The 14,677-nt window shown below is 38.4% G+C and overlaps 1 protein-coding gene across 3 annotated transcripts in view; it reads left to right on the plus strand.

Moving 5' to 3' along the window:
• NPNT (nephronectin) overlaps positions 1-14,677 on the plus strand; it is a 77,455-nt gene that overhangs the window by 15,656 nt on the left and 47,122 nt on the right. For 2 of the 3 annotated variants that reach the window (XM_024754051.1, XM_024754048.1), the window contains exon 3: positions 2,170-2,220. The exons of the other annotated variant lie outside the window; for it this stretch is intronic. In XM_024754051.1, the coding sequence (XP_024609819.1) occupies positions 2,170-2,220 (51 nt within the window). The remainder of the gene's footprint in view (positions 1-2,169; positions 2,221-14,677) is intronic. 3 annotated transcript variants of the gene reach the window in all.

The raw sequence follows: 14,677 nt of genomic DNA on the forward strand, positions 1-14,677 counted from the left end.
CAGTTCCTTTGGGTTTCTTATCCCTCATTTTCCCTAACTCTGTCCAAAGCCCAGGATGGACTCCAAATCTGTAACCTGTGTTTAGCAGGCAAGAAAAGTCATCCCTGAATAGTTCAGTTTCTTTGGTTTATATTAGTCACAATTATAAAATCATTAGGGTGCTTATGATCTTTAACCATGCCTGATAATCACTGACACCCCTCAGTAGAGCGTAGTGTCACTGAGAGCCCTCAGGTGAACTGAAGCAGTGGTCTGGGACAAGTCGTAGGAGAGAGTTCTACAGTTGTGAATTCTCACCAGGTGGCTTTGCTGGCGAGATTGCATGTGTTAACCACTGTGGCTCTTTACAGTGGCTGTCGGGAAGCAGGTTATCAGGAAAAAATGGGACAGATTTTTCTATATTATGTGCTAGTAATGAATCCTATTTTAGTGCTTTTTAGTGGGGTTTATACCACAAAACAATACATGTAGGGCATTTATTTTTGGCAGCTTTCACAAAAAAACGTGGTGATGGTTGCCTATGAAAATTTCCTTACGTGTCAATAGAGAATAGATTCCAGAAACTTTCTGGAAATAATCTTCTCCATGTTTAAAATTGCTTTGATTTAAAATGCAGTTTTGTATAGTTTTAAAATGCAAATTTTAGAATATGGGGCATTGGCTAAAATTTCATGCTAAGAAGTCTTACTTAATGGCTATACATACTGATAACATAAAACTTGCTAAATCTATGTGTGTCAAGGCTGATTTAAGTTAAGTAAGAGAAATGTGACTCAACTTAAGATATTATGAACAAAAATAAACTATACAGAACTGTTGGATGCTTGGTACTAACATAACTACTTAGAAAACAATGACGTTTGCTATTCTTTATTAGCTTGTTTTACCTGTTTAAAATAATTTAATATCTTTTCTTGATAAATTAGATTTTTCAAAATTGGCATTTAAAGAGTATGAAAGAAACGGTATCCTTTTATATTTTTCCCTTCTCATACATAACCATAGTCATAAACAGTTTTCTTTAATATGTGATCCAGAATTAATTTGCAATTTATACTTTGATTTATTTTCAGCTTTTTGCTTAGATTGTGCCTGATATATTTCATTACTTTTTTTTAAGAAATGTATCAAGATCTGGTGAGTTCTTTTAAAGTTATAAACCTAACCAACACACAAAAAAACCTCTAACAAGCAAATGTAATGTGTACCTTTAAAAGTACAGAGCAATCATTCTGGATTGATAGTTAGATTATTACTTTAATTGAATCAAATTGGACTTAGAATTATTTTCTTCTAATATTACCTAAAAGAAGGCTCCATTCACCTGATTTTAAATTACACAAATAAATACACAAATGGAAAGTTAAAAGTCTTTCCTCTTTAAAGCATATTTTATGCTTTAAAGAGGAAAGACATTAATCCAAAAGAGAAGTCATACAATCATCTCTTCCCTTACCTCTAGGATCTCTAGGTTGGTCGAATGCTGACCATTACTAGTAGTGTTTCAAGTTTCTTCCATTTACTTTCATTAAAATGGGTAATTTACGTATCTTCAAGTGAAATGGCTGAGCTTTCACACTAATTCTTGTTGCTATTGACAACCAAAGCAGCCATGCAAGAAGAAAATGCTGTGGAAGGAAAGAAAAAAAAACCTTAATATTTCCTCCGCAAAGTTGGAGAGAAAAGGGAACACACAGTATGTAAGAAACAGGTAAGTAAAGATATATCAATTTAAAAACTACCAGACTTGGTTACTAATTTATCAAAAGTTTTAATTTTTTTCAGATATTTTGTCCAACACTCATTTAAATAAAAGGATACTGTCTCTTGGAACCAAAAATTAATATTCTGAAAATGAAAAATTGGATTGGAAGGTACCGTGTCACAAAAGGTCTGAAATACTTTAATTTAGAATTTGAACTATGAAAGAATAGCACAACTTCAGTTATTGGTTAATATTTTTGTTACAAAATGTTTTTTAATGACAAAATGGTGACTAAAATATTACTATTTTGAACATGTCCTAGATTTTTTTGTTTGTTTCAGAAAAGCACTGAAAGTTGCATATGTGTAAGTCTCCGGGAATGTAACAAGTTGATAAATACCCAAGTCCAGCCTCCTTACAGAGAAAAGATCTGGAATTTCTTTTTTTGGACATTTGTTTTGCAGCTTTCTACGTCTTAAGGCAGAGAATAGCCAGGATAAGGTGCCAGCTCAAAGGTTAGATGAACATATTTTTTGAAATAATTTTGGCTAATCTATGTCTTGAAAGACATACAGTACTTCTAAATAATAACTTTACAAAGTTATTAATAAAACGTAACACTAGTTGTGTTTTTGAGTTGCTTTTGGTGGTGGTGGGGAACTATATTCCTTAGAGATGTGTTTCTTCTGTTCATAATTTTATTTCAGTTATTACATTAAACTTCTCCCTTTCAGTTTATAATTCCTTTCTCCTGTTTTATGAATCTAATAAATTGACCTCCATTCTAACCTAAAGGACAGTTTATGTTTTTAATACTTAAAGAAGCAAAAAATAAAAAAGTCCACCAAATGAAATTACTAACACCATCCTATCATTAACCTGAGGGAATTGTATCTCATATTCATTAATTCTCCATGGAAAGAATCAGGTAAGAAATATTTTTATTGTATAAGGTATGTAAGATGTTATAATAGCACCTCGTAGTATTCATGCTATTGTTTTGGTGCGTAAAGTGTTTCTTGTTTTAAATATTTTTGGAAGTGAACAGTGTTACCTAACAAATCACCCTTATGATACTTTTGTGGAAATTTTTGGTGAAATATGTGAAATTCTATTTAATGGAGTTGGGGCCAAGAGGACAATGTACTTTAATCTGATAGATGGAAGATACTATGACATGTCAGAGAAAATGTTTTTAAGGGGAGATTTTAATAAAATCACTTGGGAACAAAACTGATAGTTCTAGAAATAAAAGATAAGAAATTTCTCTGTTCAGGGACACTTAAAAAACCAAAGCGTATGTATCTTATATTTACTATCAGCTATAGTATTAACTAGCAGAGCTGTGGCAGAGGTTAAGGAGGTCATAACAAACAAAGAGTATAATGTGGGCTTTGTCACCAACAGATGTGGGTTCAGGACCTGTTCCTGTGACTCACCAACTATGACATACTAGATATTTTACTTAAATCTTCTGAGCCACAATTTCCTAATCTTTCAACCTACTTGGCAAGATTGTTACTGGCCATAAGGAGAATGCCTCATGTAGAACAGTTCTTGATAAATGTTTGCTATTATTATTGTATGGTCAATATAAAGAATACAAATTAACTTTGAAACAGTGTTTTATTTTTACTAGGGTCCATGGTGGCATCCACGGTATAGCATATTTTAAAATAAATTTTGTTTACCATGCCCATCGTTTGGAAAAAAATCCATTGGAAGTAGTAGAAGATTTCTCGGATTATTCATTTCTAAAATAAAAACTGTCATTGGATGACCATCTGTGCTTTTGAACCATTCCTTTTCCACTTCTTTAATAACATTCATTTGCAAATGTCAGAGTGAAGTAGGGCTTTGGTTACCTAACCCAAGGAAAAGGAACTGGAAGGATCGAGAATTGAATTGTAGAATTACATGTAGAGTTACTTAGTCATTTATTTGACACACATTTGAGAGTTTACTAGAGGCAAGGAGCTAAGTTAGGGGCTGGCAGAGATACAGAGATTAGTAAAACATGGACTCTTACTTGGGAGGAGCTGATTTGGTAAGATGGTTGTCTCTTATTCCTTCCAGGATTCTAAAGTAGGCAAGAGTTAAGGATAAAGAGTTGAGGCTGTTTAGAGGAAGAATTACTTCCTGCTGGTGAGGATCAAGGAAGATTTCACAGACTCAGTAGTGTTCAGTTGATTCATTCATTCAGTAGCTACATACTGAGGGCGATTACCTGTCTGATCCTGTGCCAGCCACTGCAGATACATTAGTAAGATGAAGCTACAGGCATTTATGTCATTCCCTGTCAATGTTGAAGGCCCACAGATGAAGACAATATTGGATGAGAGGTGTGTTTTGAGATAGGATATTGTGAGAGCACGTCTCAGTGGGCAGTATCCCCACCCAAGAGTGATGGACGGGCGGCCTAGCTAAATCCTGAGGGATAAGTAAGTCAAGTAAAGGGCACCCTGGCCAGACAGAAAAATGCACTGAAACCTCAGAAGCCAGAGTGAGAGGCACATTCCAGGAAATGTAAGAACCTTCATTTGGCTTTGGGGTATGTGTTTGAAGGATATCTGATGAGAGATGCTGTAGGAGAGGTAGGAATGGGCTGACTCATGGAAGGCCTTTGATGTCATCTTAAATAGAGTAGGGTTTATCCCAAAGTTGCAGAGGGACATTGTACAGATTTTAAGCAGGGGAATTACATAATCAGATTTATGTTTCATAAGTTGTAAGCTGGTGCCAATGGGTCAGATCTAGCATACAGGTGAATTTGATTTTGCTCACAGAGAGTGTTAAGATTTTTCGAAATAGTCGCCAGTGTTTCTGAGGAAAAGTGGGTATCAGGCTTTGTTGATAAATCAGTAGCTCTGCGTTGCTGCAAGGAATTGGTGGGCTGGAGTTGCTTAGCGTTGCCCCATTTGGAGAAACATGTACTCCTTTTTATCATAGGGCTCACTGCTTCAGGCAGATGCCCAGGATCTGTAGGCATTTGGGGTTCTGGGGTCAATTTCTGAACATTTTGCTGATTGGCAATTAAGAGATAGCCTTTTGAGGCTCGGGACTAGAGGCTGTTACAGTAAACCTGGTGAGATATTGAGTTTTAAGCGGTATTGGTGGGACCAGAGGGAAGAATAGGGATTGAAAGATATGAAAAAGAAAGGATGGGGAGGCGTGCTTTAGGACAGTGCTGGGGAGTGCAGGCTTCGTAGACAGACTTGGCTGCTACCAGACCTGTGTTTTTGAGAAACTTACCTAACCTTTCTGAGCAATAGCTTCTTTTTTGGTAAAATATAGATAAGAGCCCTACCTTACGGGGGTTTTATGAGGATCAAATGAGAAAATGCAAAACACTTAGTTCAGTAACTGGCTCCCATTGATTCACATTCAGGAAAACGGTGGCTGGTGGTGGTAAGGATGGTTGTAAGGAAGATGGACTCCAGGATGATGCCTGCATTTCTGGTGTGTGATTTGGTGAGCTAGAGAACATGGGAGAAAGTGCAGACGAAGACTTCAGTGTTGGATGTGATATGTGTGAAGTGCTTATGAGACTTTGAAGTGGAGAGATGTGATACGTGGTTGGATTCCAGGGCCTGGAGCTCAGCGGCGCGATGTGAGAAGGGCACAGGCTGTGATTTGATGATCTCTCCACCCCTGTCCTACCCAAACCTTCCTTCCCCTCCGTCACCTTCAGTCAACATTAATGATCCTCACAACTACCTCCATAGAGGATCAACATTACACAGCATCAGAAGAATGTGGGAGAGGTAAAATACTATATTGCCTGTTGGCTGAAATGTTCTCTGAGAGTTTTCAATTCTTGAAAAACTTTCTTTCCAGTTTACCATTTTGGCCTCCAGCCGAAAGAAATGAGTAATTCAATATTTGTTTATATCAAAGGCTGAAAAACATCACACTCTACAATCATTCTATCTTTTTTCCCCTTTTGGTTGGCTTTTTCTGTTTCCCATCACTATCACTCCTAAAAGCAAATTTTCAACTAAAAGTAAATCATTGTTAGGAATGAATGACTGTACTTATGTTTGAAATTTATATTCTTTCCTAGCTGAACATACTGAGAATCAGCCCTGCCTCCAGGCCTGGCTCAGATGCCACCTCCCCCTTTCTTTCTTCCTGATTTTAGCGACAGGAAGTCTCTTCTTTCTCTACATTTAGTTATTAACACTGGCACGGAGCCTATCTCATCCTGTCCTACGTTGTGGTTACTTGTGGATTTATACCATTTGTTCTGCTAGGCTGTTAGTTCCATGAAGCTGGGGGACTGTGTCTTATACATCTTTAGCTTCTGCAGTGCCTAGTCTAGCTCAGTCAGTACTTTGAAGATATAAGGACCAGGCACTTCTATACAAAAGGCCTGAAAAGTGTGAACATGATGTAATCTTAATAAGCAGATTGTAGTTTTAGGAAAGACTGTTTACTGGGAAAATAAATATATTTAATTTGTCTGCCTATCTTATGACCTTATTACATATTAGAGATCTTAACTCTTTTTTTTTTTTTTTTTTTTTTTTTTTTGCGGTACGCGGGCGTCTCACTGTTGTGGCCTCTCCCGTTGCGGAGCACAGGCTGCAGACGCGCAGGCTCAGCGGCCATGGCTCATGGGCCCAGCCGCTCCACGGCATGTGGGATCCTCCCGGACCGGGGCACGAACCCATGTCCCCTGCATCGGCAGGCGGACTCTCAGCCACTGCGCCACCAGGGAAGCCCTAGAGATCTTAACTCTTGATGAAGCTTCTTAAAAGAAATCCATTTACATGCCTGAAAACACATAAAGTGTAACCTGATGGTGTCATTTACTGCTTATAATCCATTATTGTTCGCCATTATGGATAGAATACTGATTCCCTGAGTACGAGAGTCTTCAGGCTGATGATTGCCTTATTTTATAAAGGACTATTTTTTGCAATGTGGACCCAATCCCAGTGCACTGCCCTCTCATTGACAGACCCTCTGCTGCTTCATGCCTCTCTGGCTTTGCTTATGCTGCTTGTTCTGAATAAGGCCCTTCACCCAGCCACATGGTGAATTCCTACCCACCCTTGAAGATTCAGTTCACATTTCTTCCTGCCGCCTTTCCTGACATTTTTCCTACTCCCTCCTGTCTGCAGAGAAATTCTTCCTTCTATATTCTTTTAACACCTTGTACACCTGTCATGTCTGTCTTTGTCAGGAGACTATGAGATTTCAGAGCAGGTACTGTGTATTTAAAGAGCTCAAAGCTAGTGGGGGAGCAGGATAAGAAGAATAACTGTGATAATAAAGCATGATGTATATATAAATATATGTGTATAAAATTTATGGCAGAGGTATGCACAGAGGTTTAGGAAAGCGCTGAGGAGGGCTCCAAACTCAGAAGGAGGGGCAAAAGCAAATACTGTTTAAGCTGGGTATTGAAGTCTGTCTAGATGTTAGTCCATCAGACAAGGGGAAGAATGACATTCTATGTAAAAGCATGCAAGTATTAGAGTATGTTACTTCCTGAGAACTGCCATCAGTTGGTCTGTTTGTGGATATGATTGGAGATGAGGCCGGTGGGACAGACAGGAGTCAAATTATGAAATATGGGGTTGAATGCCATACTGAGAGTTTGAACTGGTATGATAAGTGTAATGATAAGTAAACATAGTGAGGACTCAGTGAGTATAAGGGGGAGAGTGACATGGTGAAACCCCCAGTTTTTGTTTTTTTTTAGATGTTGGGGGTAGGAGTTTATTTATTTATTTTTGCTGTGTTGGGTCTTCGTTTCTGTGCGAGGGCCTTCTCTAGTTGTAGCAAGCGGGGACCACTCTTCATCCCGGTGCGCAGGCCTCTCACTATTGCGGCCTCTCCCTTTGCAGAGCACAGGCTCCAGACGCACAGGCTTAGTAGTTGTGGCTCACGGGCCCAGCCGCTCCGCGGCACGCAGGACCCTCCCAGACCAGGGCTCGAATCCGTGTCCCCTGCACTAGCAGGCAGACTCCCAACCACTGTGCCACCAGGGAAGCCCCACCCCCCAGTTCTTAATGCAGTTTCTTAGACACTGTAGCTATTCCTCTTTGTCATTCTTATAATTCTCATTATAGATAACATTTTATTGAGCTCTTACTATGAGATGGGTACTGTTCTAAGTACTTTATTTGGATTTTCTCATTTAATCATCCCAGTAAACCTATGGGTAAATTCTGTATGCACCATGTTGCTTTACTATTTTGTAAGTAAAAAATGGCAGTGCTGACAACTTCCTCTGGTTCAACCTATGATCTTCATTTTAGATCAGAGAGAAGCTGGGTAATCTGCATGGGTCACTCATTCCCCAAGTGGTAGAGCTGGGACCCAGCAGTCTAACTCCAGCACGTGTGCCTTACCCTCTTCTCTAGAGTGCCCTAAGTGAGCAACAGCTCACATGTTAAGAAATATTTGTCAAAGTATACATATTATCTACTCATGTTTATAATTTTTTCCCCCATTTTTGTGTTTGAAAATTTCAAATCCACAGAGGAATTGAAAGTATAGCAACAGTAAATAGCCATATACTCTTCATGTACAGTTGTTAACGTATTACATATTTGCATGTATGCACACTCCTCTCTCTCTCTCTCTCTCTCTCTCTCTCTCTCTCTCTCTATATATATATATATATATACATATATACACACACACATATACACAGATACACACATATTAGTGAGCCATTGGAAAGTAACTTACAACATAATGGCTCTTTGTACCTGTATACTTCAGCATGCATACCATGATCACACTTAAGAAATTTAGCATAGATGCAATAATATTATGTAACAAACAGTCCCTAATTAGATTTCCCAAATTCCCTCCAGATGATTTTTATGGTCTTTTTCTGATCCAGGTCCAATCAAGGATTATATATTTCATTTAGTTGACATTCCTCTTTGGTCTTCTTTAATTTAGAAGAGTTCTAGATCTACTATTTTTTTCCTTCTTGACAATAACATTTTTCAAGAGTCCAGGTCAGCTGCTTGGTGGAATACTGCACAATCTAAATTTGTCTAAGGTTTCCTCATAATTAGATACTAGTTAAACCTTTTTTGCAAGAATATTACTAGGTGATCATATATTATCACATGCCCATCGCACATAATGTCAGTTTGTTCTGTTACTGGTGGTGCTAAGTTTGATCACTAGATTAAGGTTCTGACTACCAGATTTTTCCACTGAAAGGCACCTTCTTCTCTTTGTAATTAGTAAGTAATTTATGGGGTGATACATTGAAACTGTTTGAATATCCTGTTCCCCAACAAACTTTTGGATAACTTTTTTTGTTTGTTTTTTTTTTTTTTTGGATAATTTTTGCTCAAATTATTTGATGGTGGTTATAAAGTTGCTTTTTTCAGATTCTGTCCTTCCTTCTGCGTGTTCACTGGCATTCTGTAAAGAGGAGCTCTGTTCTCTTCTTTTTTAGAATCACTTTGGACCCGTGGATTCTTTTATTATTCAGTTGTTATCAATTACTATTCTTATTCTTCTTGGTGCTCAAATTATCCCAAATTTGGCCAATGGGAACACTTCCAAGCAGCTCCTGTGTCCTTTTCACTTGTTTCCATCATTCTTTCAATATGTCCTTGCTTTTTGTCACAGCAAAACATTTCAGCCTCTCTGCCCCAGCCCTGATTCCTTTTATTGTGGGACGGTATTTAGAAACAAAGATCTGGAGACTTCCCTAGTGATCCAGTGGTTGAGACTTCGCCTTCCAATGCGGGGGTCTGGGTTCAATCCCTGGTCGAGGAGCTGGGATCCCACATGCCTTGTGGCCAAAAAACCAAAACGTAAAGAACAGAGCCAATATTGTAACAAATTCAATGAAGACGTTAAAAATGGTCCAAGTCAAAAAAAAAAATCTTGACAAAAAAAAGAAACAAAGATCTGGGTGTTACGTGTGCTCATTGCTACTGTTACCCTACTTAAAAAAACAAAAACAAAAATCTACTTCATACTTCCTGATAAGTAATAACACTTTCTGATGTGTTCTTAAAGTGTCATTTGGCATTAATCTAAATTCCACTCTTCTACCACAACGAAAACAGAAAGAAAAGTTAAAATTTCAAGTAAACCAAAAATGACAACACTTTTCAGAAGATTTCTTAAGTGGAAATGGATATTGTTTAATTATGGTGAATAAAAGTTAGCTTGAGATTCAAAGATGCAGATGCAGGCACTTATTTTCTTTGGTCTACTTCAGGAATTAAAAGTTAGATAGAGATTAAATAGGTACTTGAGAAAGTTGAATTGGATTTTCCCAAAGACAAAAATAAAATAAGGTAGCCAGACAGCTCTTGGGATATAACATTATATAGAGCATAAATCCTTATTTATTTTAACGTCATACTCTAAATTATTAATCAGTTGGTTGACTTAATATTTGACTGTAGTTTATGATTAGTTTAAATTCTTAATAAAAATGATGTTACTTAAAATATGAGAACAAAAATAATCATAGTTGTAGTAATACATCAGAAGAGATAACAATTCTGTACTTCATTAATGATTCAAAATCTGGGTTCTGCCCAAAACAAGCAGTAGAGCAAAGAGATTATTTTATGTTGAAACATTCTGGCAGGGTTACTTTAATTTTCTTAACTTACAGATTGTATTCTTAACTGCAACTTTTCCTTCCTAGAAATGTAACCTAAATACCTTTATGCCTTTAATTACCTTTGATATTCTCTATCCCTCTCATCCTTTCCTGTTTAATATTACTATGATCTCACTCTCTTCCAAATCCACTCAAAAAGCTGGGTTTCTGGCCTTTTTCTGACTACCAGAAGTATTAGCAGATTCTCCATGGAACTGGGATAAGAAATTTTTACTGAAATCAGGCAAGTCACTTAACTTTCTGTGCTTTTGCTTCTCTGCTGGTAAAATGAGGATAATGTCTGTCTCTCTCCTGCCTTATATGGATACTGTGAGGGTAAATTTAATCAGTCATAAAAGTGGTTTTGCGTTCTGTATTCATGAGATCGTTTACCAGATAGTATTTTATAGTGGTAACAATCAGAGGCCCTTTTATTTCAGTTTTTACTACAGAGGGAATTTAGATTTGAAAATAGGATATTCAACACTAGAATACAGGATATTAGGAAGGCTGGAGGGTTGTTTTCCTCTGGAGATCTTGGAATCTGTAGGATTCTTCCCTCTGGATTTGTTATACCTATGATATAGGGAAGCTCGAGGTCCTTTCCAGTGGAGCCCTATAAAAATTCTGCCTCCATTCCTTCCAGGTCCCGTTAATATAGCAATATAGCAATGACTTGTGTAATGCCTCTTTCAGCTACTCTTTCTCTCCCAAGGCCAGCTTGCATACTTTATGTCACCTGTTTCTAAGTTACACACTCTGGAGGACAAGGTTCTTTTTTCTGCTTTTAGTGTCCCATGTCTGAATAGCAACATGATGTAGATTGCAAAAATTACAAATGATTCTTAGGATTCGAAAGACAATCTTATTTACATGAAGAAAATCATTTTCGGGCTTCCCTGGTGACGCAGTGGTTAAGAATCCGCCTGCCAATGCAGGGGACACGGGTTCGAGCCCTGGTCCGGGAAGATCTCACACGCCGCGGAGCAGCTAAGCCTGTGCGCCACAGCTACTGAGCCTGAGCTCTAGAGCCCATGAGCCACAGTTACTGAGCCCATGTGCCACAACTACTGAAGCCCGCGCGCCTAGAGCCCACACACTGCAACGAAGAGTAGCCTCCGCTTACCACAGCTAGAGAAAGCCCACAAGCCCAACACAACCAAAAATAAAAAGAAATTTAAAAAAAAAAGAAAGAAAAAAAAATCATTTTCAAGTTTCAACAACACCTGAGGTTGAGTTGGCTTTTCCCTTGTCACTTTCCAGAGCCACCACCTGCTTGGGCAACTCAACATGTCCTTATTTTTTAACAAATGTTGGCACTTGACTCCCAAGTGTGGTTAGATTACCTAAGAAATATTATATAGAACTGATGTGGGAGTTTAATTTTCCCCCGACTTATTTGATAACATTGTCCAACTCAGTGTCAGAAAACATTGTCCAACTCTCAGAACCCCAGTTACATCAGTTAGGATGAATTTTTAAGAGTAAAGTCTTAGATTGCAGTCAAACAGAAGAGGCTTGGAACATGTGACATTAAAGAGTTATGTTTGCTTTGCCAGTTGAGACATGTTTCTTTTTCTAAAGTAATGACTTAGGGGTTATTTTAAGGGCACTTTGGAGATCGTGTTGCAGGAATGTGAGAGAGTGAATTTGGAGTGTGATTTGCCCATTTGACCTTAATTCCAGCATCTGATTTTGGGGGAAAAAGAATCTGTCATTAATTGACTACCTGTGATCCTCACCTGAATTTTATTTCTTGAGCTGCCAAACCATATGTGGATGCTAGTGGCCAGTGGACCAAATGTGGCCCAACTTCTTGTCATTGATCCATGTGAAGGTCAGAGAAACAATGCTGACTTTTGTGATTAACCTATAGCGACAACAGACACATTCTTTCCTACAAATCAGTGTCTCATCTATTTTTGATGTTTTGAGAAGATCATTCTAAAATAGACTACTAAAGATAGTCCACTTATTTTCTTTCTTTCCTGACCTGCTATTCACAGCAGATTGTGAAGGTTGGTGTGTGCTGGCCACTGAGAACTCACGTTACAGTGAAGTGGGTTGTCAAAAGGTGGGTCTGAAAATGAAGTTGGGAATCATTTTCCTCTAGTCTCAAGGTGGCTAAGTATTTTCTAATCTAATTTTCAGATGTAGAAATGAAATTCTTTAGATACTTCTAAAGTATATGATATTATAGGTATAAGATAACTTTGACAAATTTTATTTCTTTACTAAGATTTAATCATAACATTTCTGTCCTGTGTATCCAAAGAAAGCATTTGTTGGCTTGATGGTAAACACAGATTAAGTCCACATTCCTCAGCCTTGTGCTCAAGGATAGTTAGGAATTGTAATTGTAACTGTATTGTAATTGTGTCCGGCTACAAGTAACACTGACACAAAGACCAGTGTCCTAAGTTACTTGGATGGCCATTCAGGGTTAATATTATGACTTCCAGCTTTGCCTCTTTTCCATTTCAAGATTCCCCTCATGATCACAAAGTAGCTGCTGTAGTTCAGCCATGACTTCCATGTTCCAGGCAAGAAGACAGAGGAGCCACCTGTCAGCCACCTTTTTTTTTTTTAAACATCTCTATTGGAGTATAATTGCTTTACAATAGTGTGCTAGTTTCTGCTTTATAACATAGTGAATCAGCTATACATTTACATATATCCCCATATCTCCTCCCTCTTGCGTCTCTCTCCCACCCTTCCTATCCCACCCCTCTCGGTGGTCACAAAGCACCGAGCTGATCTCCCTGTGCTATGCAGCTGCTTCCCACTTGCTATCTGTTTTACATTTGGTAGTGTATGTAAGTCCATGCCACTCTCTCACTTCGTCCCAGCTTACCCTTCCCCCTCCCCATGTCCTCAAGTCCATTCTCTACATCTGCGTCTTTATTCCTGTCCTGCCCCTAAGTTCTCCTCCATAACCAATTTTTTTCTTTTTAGATTCCATATATATGTGTTAGCATATGGTATTTGTTTTTCTCTTTCTGACTTACTTCACTCTGTATGACAGACTCACCTTTTTAAGTAGCTTTTAAGTTCCAAAAGCCCCACCCAATAACTTCTGATTACATACAATTGACCAGAATTTAGTCTCTTGGCTACCCAAATATGTCAGGGAGGATAGGGAATGTAATTTTCCACTGCTGACTCATTATCCCCTCCAGAAAAAAAAAAAAAGCCATTCTGTTTTCAAGAAGAAGGGGAAAATAGTACTAGTAAGCACCCAGCAGTTTCTGCCACCAGTGCCTTTTAAGACCTGCCTTAGCCCTGTCTTTTGCTGCCATCCACTGTTCTAAGCACTTTGTACTGTAGCTCCACCAGAGCCGTGGTGCTCCCTGAGAACTCCCTTCATTGTCCTTCCCCATCCTTTGCTCATAGTTGGAAAGGCTTTGTCTCCCATCCCAACTATCTCTGCCTCTTACCTCTAAGGCATTGCTCAGATCACATTTCCTTTTTTTTTTTTAACATCTCTATTGGAGTATAATTGCTTTACAGTGGTGTGTTAGTTTCTGCTTTATAACAAAGTGAATCAGATATACATATACATATATCCCCATATCTCTTCCCTCTTGCGTCTCCCTCCCACCCTCCCTATCCCACCCCTCTAGGTGGTCACAAACCACCGAGCTGATCTCCCTGTGCTATGCGGCTGCTTCCCACTAGCTATCTATTTTACATTTGGTAGTGTATATATGTCCATACTACTCTCTCACTTTGTCACAGCCTACCCTTCCCCCTCCCCATATCCTTAAGTCCATTCTCTAGTAGGTCTGTGTCTTTATTCCCGTCTTACCCCTAGGTTCTTCATGACCTTTTTTTTTTTTTCTTAGATTCCATATGTATGTGTTAGCAGACGGTATTTGTTTTTCTCTTTCTGACTTACTTCACTCTGTATGACAGACTCTAGGTCCATCCACCTCACTACAAATAACTCAATTTCGTTTCTTTTTATAGCTGAGGAATATTCCATTGTATATATGAGCCACATCTTCTTTATCCATTCATCTGTCGACAGACACTTAGGTTGCTTCCATGTCCTGGCTATTGTAAATACAGCTGCAATGAACATTTTGGTACATGACTCTTTTTGACCTCAGTCACAGTTATGATCTGCCCCTCCCCCTTCTTTTATCTCATCTGTCATAGCCCTTGTTAGCTTTCAGCCAGTGTATTAAAGTTTCACAGTTAATTTTCAAATCCTCTGTGATTCCTTCATCACCCTCACTTGCCTAGCAGAATAATTGCATGTATTAAATATTCAGTTCATGTTTATTGGACTGAACATCACATTGCAGACCTAATGCCAGCAAGATAATAGGAGATCGTCTTTTGTGCAACCGTTTTCAAAGGGT

Source organism: Neophocaena asiaeorientalis, unplaced genomic scaffold (assembly GCF_003031525.2).
Source record: "Neophocaena asiaeorientalis asiaeorientalis breed wild unplaced genomic scaffold, Neophocaena_asiaeorientalis_V1.1 scaffold189, whole genome shotgun sequence".
Taxonomy (NCBI): domain Eukaryota; kingdom Metazoa; phylum Chordata; class Mammalia; order Artiodactyla; family Phocoenidae; genus Neophocaena; species Neophocaena asiaeorientalis.